Source organism: Lagopus leucura, unplaced genomic scaffold (genome assembly GCF_019238085.1).
Source record: "Lagopus leucura isolate 7727_CA_CO unplaced genomic scaffold, USGS_WTPT01 Super-Scaffold_100008, whole genome shotgun sequence".
NCBI lineage: Eukaryota > Metazoa > Chordata > Aves > Galliformes > Phasianidae > Lagopus > Lagopus leucura.
The window spans coordinates 25,442,117-25,456,216 of record NW_024962265.1 but is presented as its reverse complement, the minus strand read 5'-3'; the positions used below and the strand labels follow the sequence as shown (position 1 = coordinate 25,456,216).

At 41.0% G+C, this 14,100-nt stretch overlaps 1 protein-coding gene across 2 annotated transcripts in view; it reads right to left on the bottom strand.

Annotated features, from left to right (window-relative positions):
- Positions 1 to 9,370, bottom strand: part of BMT2 (base methyltransferase of 25S rRNA 2 homolog) — a 30,891-nt gene extending 21,521 nt beyond the window's left edge. The window contains exon 1 of one of the 2 annotated variants that reach the window (XM_042872554.1): positions 9,211 to 9,370. In XM_042872554.1, coding sequence (XP_042728488.1) covers positions 9,211 to 9,370 — 160 coding nt within the window. Of the gene's footprint in view, positions 1 to 8,787; positions 8,919 to 9,210 lie in introns of those variants that run through there. The other variant, XM_042872555.1, reaches the window with a different exon arrangement.
- Positions 9,371 to 14,100: the final 4,730 nt, after the last annotated feature.

Below are 14,100 nucleotides of genomic sequence, written 5' to 3'. Positions count from 1 at the left end.
TACAGAGCAGAAGCAGTGCCTCCTGACACCAATTCCTTTTATCTCCTGAGCAAAGTTGAAAATGTTCACGTTTCTGAGGGCTAAGTAGTCCACTGATACAGAATCTGAAATGCAATACACAGCAACAGATCTGAAGCTATTTGCACCCCAGGATAGGAACTCTGAGTTACAACAAAAATGCCTATGGCAGTACCAGCTTTTTGGCACTGAGCTGAAAAGAAAAAAGGAACAACGCAGACCGTTAGAGAAACACAGAGCAAAAATTAAAAAACAAACAAAAAGAACACAAAATAATTCCATCACACATCCTACATAGAGCCAATTCCACATGCACTTCTGCTTTGTTACCTTCTACTCAAACAGATCGACAAGTACAGAAATAGCAACATAGGACAGACATAGCCCAGTTTCTGTTTGAGGAACACCTCAACAGACACAGGAAAAAGGTGGATGAAAGCATAAGTGGACAGATTTCCACATGGCCATGAGTGACGTGGGAAAGTTAAATATAAAACAATGCCTTCTTGTTCGAAGATGAGGAGACAGAAAAAGCATGAAGGGCAGCTTCAATGCAAAAAAAACGTGCACAAAATGCACAATTAAGCTTAAAGTTCACACAGCTTGGAAAACTAAGGGAAGAAAATTCATGAAAAACTTCAAAGAGGCCACTTCTCATTCTGCAGTTCCTAGACCACAAAAATCACTGAAAGACAGAACGGTGAGCAAGTGTATGGTAATACCTGTGCAGCTCTTGTCATACAGTGTTGTCTAAGCACCTGCTACTATGGCACTGCTGGGTGTGATACAACGACCACCTGTCTGCCCTCTTCTCAAACAACTGCAGATAAAAGGTTTTCTTAACAGACTGACGTAATTGTGCAGCAACCTTCAATGAAGCATTTGAGGTCCAACTTCCTTTAAGCAAGAACCATGGCAGTGAGTTATTTTCGCATTTTTTCCACATTCCTCTTCAATGCAAGTTTAGAGAAAGCACAGATAAGGGTATTACACAAACATACAGGAACACAAATTCCAGAACCATGCTCCAATACTGTCCACGCTGAAAATGCTCATAATGACTCCTATCTGTTGACAGACTCTCAGGGAGTGACTACAACAGGTCTTGCAACTTCAACTGGTACCCAGAAAGCAGCAGAGCTGTGTATTCAGTTTCACAAAGAATACGTTATAATCCATGTACACATACCACATTAACTCTAGTGCAGTTCAACATTTATTTGTGTAGCCAAAAAGACACTAAAAGGTGCAGAAAGGCTCCACTGCAAAGCCAATGCTTACTAAAACAATAACATCGTCTGTTAGGCGATCACTAAGGCTGTAAATTAAATAAAATTTGTGGTAGCTAATCTAAAGGATTAAATATATGTGTATATATATATATATATATATATATATATATATATCTTCAATCACATTTTAAAGTTAATATTTGGTTTTGTGCGTTCAACTTTTCATGTCAGAATCTCATGACCACACCATTATACAAAGCTTAAGGCTCCCTGACAGCACTTGAAGATTATCTTTCATGCAGTTTTAAACCCATGTTGGGTATTGACTCTTCGGAGAGTCATCTCAGAACTCCACAGAAGATCCAGTTACACTGAAATCCAGCTTGAAAAACATCTTATTTATAATAATTATTTATAAGACACCTTAGAGGTGTTCAAGGCCAGATTGCATGTGGCTCTGGGCAGCCTGGTCTAGTATTAAAAGGGGGAGGTTGGTGACCCTGCATGTGGCAGGGGGGTTGGAGATTCATGATCCTTAAGGTCTCTTCCAACTCCAGCCATTCTGTGAAGACTGGCCCACCACAGAAGCTTCACACACCTATCATTACAGTCATATTATTTTAAAATTATTTAAAACCTTGCTATCCCCTCTGTCTGAAATTGCCTAGAAAATACACTGCCTACTCTTCACCTTGAAGGTTAACTACTTTAAAACCAAAAAGCCAAAGCCCACCTCTTCCTAGCACATCTGCCAGTCAGTGAAGAAATAACTGACCAACTCATAGGTTCACCACAGCACATCATTTTCTAAAACAAAACCAAAATCCACTAATATTTACTTAGAATTCATGAATCCCTCAAAATAACTTCCACTGACATTAATAGTGCATGCAGAATACACCACGAAACTCAACCACAGAGCAATCACCTGTCACTGAAGCCTGTCTCAAAGAACAAGTTAGTCACGTAGACGTTATTTTAAAATGACCCTAATTACAAGACAATTTTAATTTTGGGGAACAGCAATAGACAGGTAACGTTAGCTGTAGGTTCTGGCAGCTGAAGACATGTTTTTTACTGAAAAATTATACAGACTCAGGCGGAACACCCCTCATTGCACACTGATTTGTAAGAACTGAAGGTCTCCAGTACAGCCGGGAAAGACCAAGTCTATCGTTCTTGATGGGCCAACCCCACGCTAACTCCTCTCTTCAAACGGTCTGCTTCTTAAAACAAAATCCTACTTTCTTCCATTCTAGATTCATTGTTTGGTTTGGTTAAACTTTAAAAGACTGTTCTTTACAGAGTGTTAAATACAATTGTCATTTGGGGTATGTTACACGAATAGGAAAATTAATAAGTTGTTTTTCAACTAAGACTTCTGACAGAATACATCGAATGTATTTTAAACACTGTTTTTATGTAAAAAACAGAGCTCAGCTTTGCTAAAAACTATTTCGCATTTGAGCACGGGATAAAAACCCAAACAACAGATCTGATTCATTTTCCTTCAACAAGTAATAGAACAGCTAAGTCACATGGAGTTAAGCATACTATCTGCACCCAGGAGACAACTCTGGTAATTATGCTTTTCCTTAATTCCCTTGCTGCCAGATAGAGATGACTGCACTATCTCAAAACAAATGCAAGATACTCTGCCCTTCAGCAAACTAGATTTAATATCCCTAAATTTATCTGGAACTATGCACTTTAGATTGAAGTAGATGCAGCGTGGTATTAGATCCTAATCTCCTTTACCCCCCAGAAGAAATACTTTCTTAGGACTTTAGGAAGACTGCAATTACACAGCTAAGTTACAATTTTCTGAATTTAAAAGTAGCTGTAACAAAGAAAAAGTCAAAATAAGGGTTTGAACTTCTGGCTACCTACATGATAATATGAATTGGTAATAGCAAAAGATGAAAATGGGGTGGATTGCATCTATTTGACAGCTCAAAGCCTTCCTGAGCACACCTTTGGCTCCTATGAAACAGGAGAGAAAAAAAAAAAAAAAGAAAAAAAAAAAAAAAAGCTTAACACACTGACTAACAATGAAAGAAACACAAGTGACATGTTCATATTTGTCCTACTGTGCTAATAAACCTCTGTGAATTGCTCACTGTTGAAAAGGAACCTATGCCCACATTTATAAGCACCTGTGACAATGCTGGCTGACTTCAGCTGACAGGCTGCTAGCCATGGCTGTACCTAGCAGGCAAGACCTTCCAGCTTCTCTTTTTGCTGTTGTTGATGCCAATGCACTGTGGAATGAAAAAAATCCATCTAATTTTTAGTTTCCTAACACTGCCTGTTACTTGTTTACTGTTTCCAGCAAATAAGCTTCTCCAACATGCCTATCAGTACACAGGGAAGGAAACCCTATGCCATGAGCTGGGCTAAAGCCGAAATCAAATTCATATGAATACTTTATGTGATAATAATGCTTTATTAACAGTAACTTATCCCTTGAAATGCAGTTGCACTAATAGATATCTGGATGCTGTGGCAGTGATTAATTACACAAGGAATATTAGCTAACACTCTGCTATTTAAAACTCTCAGTGTATACAAGCCAAACCAGAAACCTACTAACATCTGTCTTACTAAAACAACACATGAAAGATGTTTGGTATTTCTGCTTCACTGCTGACCAGTTTTACACGTCTGGATACAGAGTGTGAACTTCAACTCAGACAAAGTTCAAGCAAACAAAGCCAATATTTCTGTCTTCTCTGACCAATGCTTACTTTACATTTCCTAGCATTTACCTGAAATGTCTCACAATAAAATCTCATTTTACAATGCAAAAATATTGCAAGCACACATATTTTTTTCTATATGTACACCACCCCCCCCCACATATATATATATACACATATACTGTTATCTATATAGATACTAGACAAGGTCAGATATAGAAAACCGCAATTGGTAGAAGTTGTACGTATGAATCTGCATCTTTACACAGACTTCCAGGATATGTTCCATTTGCTATTTAGGGTCAGCTTTCATCACCCTGAAAAATGATTTGTGTCTCCAATCCACCATAAATCACTTTAAGGACTGATGGCTGTCACACAGATGTGGAGAGCCCATTAGCAATGGGCTGAAGCAATTACTGCCCGCAGATGTTGACTGACCCTCTCTCTTCCCCAAACCTGACTGAGGGACCAACTACATGCAGCACTTAATGCAACCAAAGAGATAAACACATTCACATGAAACTGATTTTAGAAGACCTGTGTAAACACAGGGACAAAAATCTGAAGTAGCTGAAGCAGAGGCACAGATTTCACTGTGCCGAACATGCATCAGGAACTCTGTTTTCCCTGCAAAAGCGATAAAAGGAGCTGAGAGGGAGGTCACATACAGCTGTTTGTTCAGTGGATTCAAGTCTGTGCTGTAGCCAGTGGGCATCCAAAACATGTAGGCTAGCTAAATGATACCAGCGATTTCATTAAATGCCCCTATCATCCTGTAAAATACTACGAGATTTCTAATACAACTTCCACTCAAACTGTGGAGTACAACCTGTAAAGACAATTGTATCTTCACACCCACATTGTAAAATAGCATCATTTCAAATTTCTAATGAAATGGCATTTTGTTCCCAAATGTCCCCAAATGCTTCTCTCTTCCATGAAATTAATACAAGTGGGAAAAGATGAACGGAGATCACTCTTTATACATACATTTCCCCAGTAAACCGGCTTTAAGTTTTCATCAAAAAAGGAGTAACAGCTGCTAACGTACCATGTAGAGCTCAGTGACAATTCTCCTGTCCTGTGAAAAATGTGAAACAGGAAACATTTTGAAATAGTGACATCAGGAAGAATTTAAGCTTTCTCAGGGTTTTGTCACAAAAAACATGAGGAAGAGATCATAAAGCAACTGATTCCTGAACAACACTTTTTACATCAATGTCTCCACTACTTACCTACTCAATGTCTTTACTGTGGTACAACAATTTGTGATTCTAAAACTTCTTGCAAGTCTTCCAACAGGAAACAGTATCACTTTTTTTATGATTCAAATATGAAGTACAACATTAATACAACACACAGCAGAATATTTCCTAAAACGCCTTCACAGATCCTTCAGAATTTTTCCACTTGTACAAGGTGTAGGGTTTCCAGGGACAAGTAGGCCACTGCAAAACATCTTCCCAGACTATATACATAACTCCATAACTGAGGGTCATGCTGTACAGAAAATGTTTACTTGATAAATAGAGGTCTGCATGATTACAAAAGAAATAGAAAGAAAATGCTGTCTCTGCGTGAAGAAGGGATTTTTATACCACAGTAAAAATTAACCCTGCTTGGCTATTATAAGCAATTGGAAACAAGCAAGCTAATATTACATTGCACATGCTCAACAGATCATGCTTGGTTCCTGACGAACCACTCAATCTGCTCTCCCAAGCCTGTCTGTGAGGCCTGACAGGTGTCACCATGCCGCAACCAAAGCTGGGCTGCAGGTACCATAAAGGTGCACACTGGAAAACACTGCGAACTTTGGGTCACCTGTGGTACCAAGCAACAGAACCATGAGCAACTCCAATTCTCCAAACTGTCAGATTTTTCCAAATTTGGGTTTAAAAAAAAAACCTCAACAAAACAAACAGAATCAAAACCTAGTTTCCGTACTTTCCAAGTGCTTTTGTCAAGTACTCCAAAGTTTCCCGCAAGCAAAAAGCTAAGCACTGAGAGCTGTTGTCTCAGCTTTTGGATTTCACTCTGGTGTGTGAAGTAATTAAGACTCAATTAATCCACTTGGTTAGGAAACAGAAGCAGAACTCCAGACAAACAGGTGGATTCTCTATGCTGATGAGATCGATTCCTAGGTGAACACTTTCCACCTCAGTGTACTTATTCTCACTTGAGAATGTTTTCTTTAGGCAGACAGTGTTCACAGGCTAACCTGAAGAACAATGTGCATTTTTAGGAACCACTAGACAGGTTTTGGCCATGCCTATCACTGCCTTAAAGGAGTCTGACACAACTTTTTAATGATTAGCTAATTCAGTTGACGCATTCGGTTAGCACAGAAAAGAACTTAAGCTGATCCATTTCAAACACAGTAAATGCTTGTCATAAATACACTGGCATGGACCATGACATTACACTGTCACAGTAAGATTCAGTTTCAACAAATTTCAGGAGTTTGTGGCTTTTCATTATGAAGAGACTGCCTAGCCCTTGAGATGATGGGATGAGATGACTGAACTTTCTTTCACTGACTCCTTAGAAGTTGGAAAAAAAGTTGTGATGAATTGCTAGTTAAAAAATCCTGCTTTTGCACTTGGACAAACACGTGACCTCTTTAGAGAAGTGTTAGCTTGCAGTTCTGAAGCATACTGCTGTAAATTTTGCATTTTCCAAAACAAGAAAGAGAGAACTATTGTGGAAAATAAAACCAGCAGCTGTGCCGACCATAAGCAAAGCAGGTGATAAACAGTCTTACCTTCTGTGACTGCCCCATTACAACAGAGGCCTTGCTAATAGCAACAAGGCAATTCTCAAATAAATAAGCTATTAAAATCAAGGCCGTATCATTTCCACCAATTTCTCCATGTCTCAAGGATGCACGTATCCTCCTCCAACACTTATAGCAGGGTAACTTATGATCATATTACAATACCAAGGGTTTCCCTAGATCTCTCCACCCTATGCAACATCATCGTATATCTTTCAGAAAGATTCAACATGCTTTTATTTTCCCTCCAACAAATTAGTACAGATAAAGCACCAAAGTCCACGCAACAGCACTTCTAATACTGTTTGCTTACTTCAATGAAATGGAAATCAGTTGCGTAGAACTCCAGTAGATGTGAGAAGCAGTATAAATTAAAACAACAAAAAAACAATACAGGACTGGAATAATGCCAACAGCTGAGTTACTGCTCTCTATGGTGGTGGATGTACCACACTGTGGAAGCAAGAGGCTTTACCTGCATAATGAAATGTAAGTACATAACCAAGGATGAGTTTTGTTTACTTGTTTTTGTTGGGTTTTCTTTGTTTTTTTTTACCCTGGCTTTTTTGCACACTCACTTCTAATTCAAATTTTACCAAGAGATTACAGATTATTTAGTGATCTTTTACTTCTTTAGCAAACCAGCAGCTTTGATTTTGTCACAGTAATGTACTTTCCAAGCTCTATAATACAAGAAAGAGGAGAAGACACTTCAGAGGTCAAGAGCATCCCAGTACCATGATTTGAGAATGATACTGAATGAAATTCAGAAGGAAAATTCTCAAGCCTAGTTTTAGAAGCAGAGAGGAATGTAAGGAGAAAGACTCAGAACTTCCTTCCACAAATGAAATTCTCAAATTGAAATAACCTAATGGATGAAGTGCTACTCCCACAAATCACAGACAACTTGTATATTACTGAATGAGTACGAAATCCGTGGACACTTCCCTGCTGTGTAGATGTGATATGATTAACTGTTTGTTTTCTACAACCTGTCCATGAAAACACAGTACTGCTAAATTAAGTGACTAGAAAATTACTGTAAAATTTTCAGTAACTTACAATTCACAGGATCTATATAGTAAATCAAGGTATTATTTTTTCTTTTGACCAGTGACACTGAACTAAAGATAAAGCAACTTCGCCTAATAACCTGCCCTTTGCTGAAAAGTATGCTTACACCAATTCCCATATAATTTAGGCTTCCATCTAAAGCAATTCAGTTGATACAGAGATTTCTCACATTTCTTGAGGTTAATAGTGCCAACGTTTGTCCTTTTTAATCTGCATACACTCCAAACTAACAGAAATGTGACCTGTTGATAGCCAGACTCCTTTGCCAAGATCTTACTGTTTAAACACACTGTGTTCCTTCAACCAAATACCAGGCAAACACAGGAGATCCTTCCTTTGGTTTTGGCTTACACTAAGGCCAAAATAAACAATGACTCTTGATCAGTGCCTCCATAGGTAGTTATCTGCCCAAATGCTACAGACAGGCTGCCTGTGTGGGGATTCCAAATCCAGAAAGCAGTCCAACCTTGTTTCTTTAACAGATGTGTCATGGGAAGACATGTAGGAGCTGCAAGAACTTGTGTCTAGAACATCAACAGTTCCGATTTTACGTGTGCCCTTCTGGAGTAAACCAGCTGTTTGCCAGGCCACCGAAGAGCTGTAAGCTCACTAATAGAATGAATGGATGATTTTTTTGCTAATCTGCGTTGAACAGATCATTGCCATCAACCCGAGCAGCTCTGCCTGCAGCAGGGGGGTTGGAGTTTGATGATCCCTTCCAACTCAAGCCATTCTATGATTCTATGAAAAAGCTATAAATTCCAGCAGGGAAAAAATAACAAACCTAAACTCCAGCACTCACGTTAAACCATTTCTGTCATGTTTTAAGCACTTCAGTACCACTCAGAAGAACCCAGCACAAGGGCGTTAATACCGAAGGCCAGCTAAAACACAAAGCAATCTATTTTACTAAGCTTGTCCCAACTCTTTCGCTCAACGCCTCGGCTGAAGAAAGGAGCAGAGTAACAAAGCCTTCCCAGCTCACCGTCCATCTCTCCGCTCTCCTCATTCCCGCAGACCTCCACAGTTCGGAGATGGATCCCCGCGGCGAAGCGTCTCCCCGGAGCCACGGGCACCGAAGGCGCCGCTCACCTTCTCGCAGTCCATCACCGTCGCAGCCCATCGGGAACCAGGCGCACTCCCCCCGCACCCCTCCCGCTCATCCCAAGGACGGCGCTACAGGAGGATCGCCCCTCGGGGAGGGCTCACCCCGCCGCCAGCCGCCCCCCGCCTGCAGCCGGAGCAGGAAGCGGCCGCGGAGCAGCTCCGAGCCGCCCCCCCCACCCCGTCACGCCCCCTTCGGCGGCGGCCTCTGCCCGGCCGTCCCGCGGCCCCCGCCGCCCGCGGAGACGAACGGGGCGGCCCGGCCCGAGCGGCGCGAAGGGGGCGGCACCCTCCCCGCGGTTACCTTCGCGGTACTTCTTGCGCAGCCGTCGGTGGACGCTCTTCACCACCCCCGAGAGCTTCTCTTGCTCCAGCTTCCGCTCCTGCTCCGGGGGCGGTGGGGGTGGCGGCGGAGAAGCGGCAGCCCCGCCGGGCCGAGGCCGGGACCGGGGAGCGGCCTCCATGGCGGTACCGCTGCTCCGCCGCGCGCAGCCCGGCCGAGGGAGGTGTGAGCCGGACGCTACGGGACAACGCGCGTGCGCCGCCCTCCGCCGCGCGGCATGCCGGGAAATTGAGTCCGCGGCGGCCAAGCGCCTCGCGGGGCCTCCAGCGCTGAGGTGCTGTTCCGAGCACAGCTATAAGCAGAACAGGTCGAACACCCCCGAGCTCATAGCAGGGACATCTCTCGTGCTGGCCTGTTCGGCTTCGCTAGCAGCAGCTAATTTGCTCTCTGAGGACGTTCATAAACGCTAAGAAGTTAATTGCGGTTACAATTAAATCGCATGGATTTGGGCAGGGTCAAGGTTTCATCCCAGTGAGAATTTGGTGAGATGCACCACCTCGCCCTGTGGGCTGTGTGACAGTTCCATCAGCTCTGTCTGTCCTGCCAAAAGGATTATTTTGTGTCCGGTCAGGGTACGGCATCATTCTGCTCTTCCGATAAACTTCTAATTGAAGATGCAATTATCGAAATGAAATAACTGTTCAGACAAAAGCTTTTCTTTGTTATCGACTGCAAAGTCATCCCTTTCTTACCTCACTCTGAGCTGTGCAGGCAAAACCTGCACTCCCTGCAGGCGGGCTGTGTGCTGTGAGTGACGGCCTGGCTTTTCCAGGTGTTGCAGTCTAAGTGCTTAAAGAACTGCAGTCCACTTTGGTTCTTGCATCACAAGCGTTATATGCCACTGTGTATTTTGCTGTCAGAATATTGCATGCTTCTCCCTTCCCCACTCAAAACACAGGAACATCATGAAGGGAATTGAAGCTTGTCACTGATGATGGTAGTAAGAAGGATAGAGAAGTGTGGTGTTTTAGTTATTTTTAGTTACATTTTTTCTTAAAATTTTCAAACTGCTATTAAACAAAATAGGACAAATTAATTAAAAAAACAACTAGTGTACCTAGTGCATACGAATTTCACTTTCACTTGGAAGACGTCTGGAAATGAGTGTCTTGTACATGTGATTCCATTTCATATTCACAAGAAGCTAAACTGGCATTAGAAAGGAGGCTCAGTGCTGAGGCTCTATCTTGCCTTGCTGCAATGCTTCCAGTTTTATATGCAGGCCACATAAAAACATTAAGTCAGTGTAAAAAGAGGAGACTGAACTGATAGCTAGTGGGGACTTTTTGCTCTAAGGGCAGCCTACACAGTGGTTAATGCTCCATCCACTTTAAGTTGTTAGGATTTGGGGAAGCACAGAATTAAGAAGAAAAGCATGAGTCAGTCCTCTGTGCGTAGTGTATTATCAGGAGGCCACTGGGAGTACTGGAGGGACAGAAAAGAGATGGAAGCATTTGGAGAATGCCCGACTTACTGCTGTGGGATCAACCCTACCGTCCACAGCCCAGAACAACTGAACTCAGAGTGGATCTGTGATCTGGAAAACTGTATAACTGCCTGTAGAATTGGACAGTTTGTTCCCTTGCTCTGTCACCTTCAGAGTAAACAGGTTATTTCTCATGTTCAGATGAACTTTCTGTGTACCAGTTTGTGCCCATTACCCGTTGTTGGGAACCACTGAAAAGAGCCTGGTTCCATCCTCTTGACTCTCACACTTTAGATATTTATAAACATTGACAAGATTTTCCCCTCAGTCTTCACTTCTGCAGCCTCCCAGCCTTTCCTCATAAGGGAGGTGCTCCAGGCCCCTCAACATCTTTGTTGCCCTCCTCTGGACTCTTTTTAGATCCCTGCCTTTTTTGAAGGGAGGAGCCCAGAACATGGCGCAATACTCCAGATGTGGTCTCAGCAGAGCAGAGTTTACATTCTTCATTGCTAAAGAAGTAAATTATAATTTTAATTTCAGTAAGCAAGTAAAAGAGCGTTACTGGATTACTCACGAGTACACAGGGAAGAAGCTTTATACTTTCAGAATACGCAGATCCTTACCTTGGTTTGGCAATGGAGACATGCTGTAAATTCCCTATAGAATATGTGGTGAGAATTAGCTTCCAGCAACGGAATCCAAATGCAAAGTTATCAAAGGAGGAGCATGTAGATTCCAGAAGGTGATGGCAACCTGGTGATTAAAGCAGGACTGGTTCTGACAGACCTGGAGCTGATGATCCAGTGGTCTGGTGAGGCAGGAAAAACAATTGTGCTGAATACATTTCTTGTACACAGTACAGGGAGAGTCAAGGAACAAACAGAGATGAATACAAGTCTTGTAATTGCCCCTGAGGCAGGACAGCAGACCTACTGATAAGCATTTGCACTTCCTCCAAAAGAATAAGAGAAATTCTTATGTCCAGATGGAGACAATGGAGTTTCACTACCTGGGAAATAATCTTTTGAGCACTTGTACCAGCTATCTTGAATATAGAAAATGCCTGAGAGATCCTCTGTATATTACTTGCTTTTTCGGAAAAAAAAGCAGATTTAGGGCAAACTAGGATAGGTTTGGGTTTTTTGTTGTTGTTGTTGTTGTTTTGGTTGTGGTGGTGGTATTTGTTTGCTTGTTTGTTTGATTTAACATTTCTGAACTATTTTAGCACCCATCACTTTTCATGGATGGCTTTAGAAAGAAAAGCCTAGATTCACAGACTGGGAAGAGAAATTACCCCTTCTCTATCCAGTGCTCAGGTGGCTGGGATGTTGACTGAGGGTGCGGGAAAACCAGTTCACATGCCTGCTCTGCCTACAGGGATCTGAACCCACATTTTCAGTACCCAGTGATACAAAGGGGAAGTGCTTTTCCTTTCTTCTCTAGGGAAGGGTGTCAGTAGTCTATATTTTCAGTCTTTCTCCTTGGAAAAAGCATGGAATAAAAGTAACATAGAAACTTTCTGAAATGAGTGGATCAGCATTGCTCTGCTTCCATTTCTGTTCCAGTGGCAGTTTGACAATCAGGTTTTTTCAGCCTGTTCATCCCTTCTATCATATTGTTTCTGGTAGTTGGAAAAGGAAACAAAAAATGACACAGCATCAAAGAGAATAAGCTTTTATAGATAACACTCTTTATCTACTGTGATGGCATCACCATAAGATTCTCTAATGCAACACAATCTGCAAGAATATTACCAGAAGCATGTAATGATTTTAATGGAATATTGAGATACTGAGATAATTTACAAGGAATAAAATGTTCTTTGTTAGATGTGGAACTATTTTTGCTATGTATACATGAAGGAAAGACAAACAGGAATCAACAGCATATTTGCTTTGCATTTAAGATTTTCCTTATTAATTGTGGTGTCCTATAAGCCATGAAATGCAGGTAATTTGATTTTAAAAGTGGGAGTCACATGTCTAAATTTGCACTGAGGCAATTATTAAGAGGCATTATTACATTTCTCTAGACTACACACTTTAGTAATTTAGTAATTAGAAATACATAGTAATTAAAACTGCTACCCCATAACAATAGTTTTTGAGTTATAGAACTGAGATTCCATTCCTGGAGGTTGACACCTCTGAAAGTCCACTTACATCAGCAGTTCCATTACTTAGGCCCCTGTGCTTTTTTTAATGGCAAAAATAGGCCTGATAATGACTACAGTTTGCACCTGACATTCCAATATTTACTGAAATAAAAAGTTTGCTTGTGGAAAACGAAAGATTCTTCTATTGAAGGATCAATTAATGTTGCTCCTCATGTAGCTGGAGACAGCCAACTTGGTGACAAAGGCTGAAAAATCCATCACATCTGCGGTCTCATTATGGAGTCTAACAATGTATTCCCAAGCTCTCCAGAATTAGACATTGATAGGAGATTTTATTTACTGAAATCACATCTTTTGCTTGCTAGCTTGTGTTGCAGTAAAGCAGGAATAATTTTATCAGTAGCCAGCATTTCTGATAAGCAGTGCATTAGCTGCCTCTGTTCTGGTCAGCAGATACCAGCTGTGTCTGTCCATGGGAGGTTGCTGCTTCTTTTGCCATAGGAAAGAAGCTGAAAATGCTTTAATCACTTCAGTCTGTCATTTGTTTAATAATAATTAGGTGAATTAAACTATTGAAATGCTTACTGCAAATGTAGCGAAGTTCCTTATAACTCAGTTATTTTCAGTTTCATCTACAGTGCAGAAGGGAGAATGATCCTTTCATTATTGAAAGGATAATATTGAATATTGAGAATAGATTACACATTTTTTTCATAAAAGCTGTACTTTATAGTATAAGTTCTTTGTAGCATGCGGAATGCAAGCATATGTAATTCTCTGCTAGGAAAGATCACTAAATATAAGCATAACTTATTGAAAAGTAATCCTGTATTCCTTCAAAAACCTATTTTTTGTCACTGATTTCAGTCTGATCAGATTCTCCTGTTATTTGGAATGAATAAATTATTGAATGAAGAGAGTCAGTATAATGATTGCTTTAACAAAGACTACCAGATACTCTTTCCAGGCTGAGTTTCTTAGTAGCTGATTTCTTGTTGCCATAAAAGATTAACTCATAAAATCACTTTGATTTAGCAAGAGATGTCAAAACATCCAGCAGGTCTAACTGGTTTCCTTTCGATGTCAGTCAAAATACTATGTGGTTTTAGCACTGATTCATGTTTCTGTCAGCTGCTATGCACAAGATTGCTGAGTAATCAATTCAAACACAGTAACTCGAAGAAAATTCAGTGCTAGTAGAAAAGCTTTAATGTTTGAATATTTCTATATCTAGGGAAAATGGTAGTATTAAGGATGTTCTCAAACCTGGAATTCAAATTCAGATCTTCCCAAATGGGTCAGATATGTA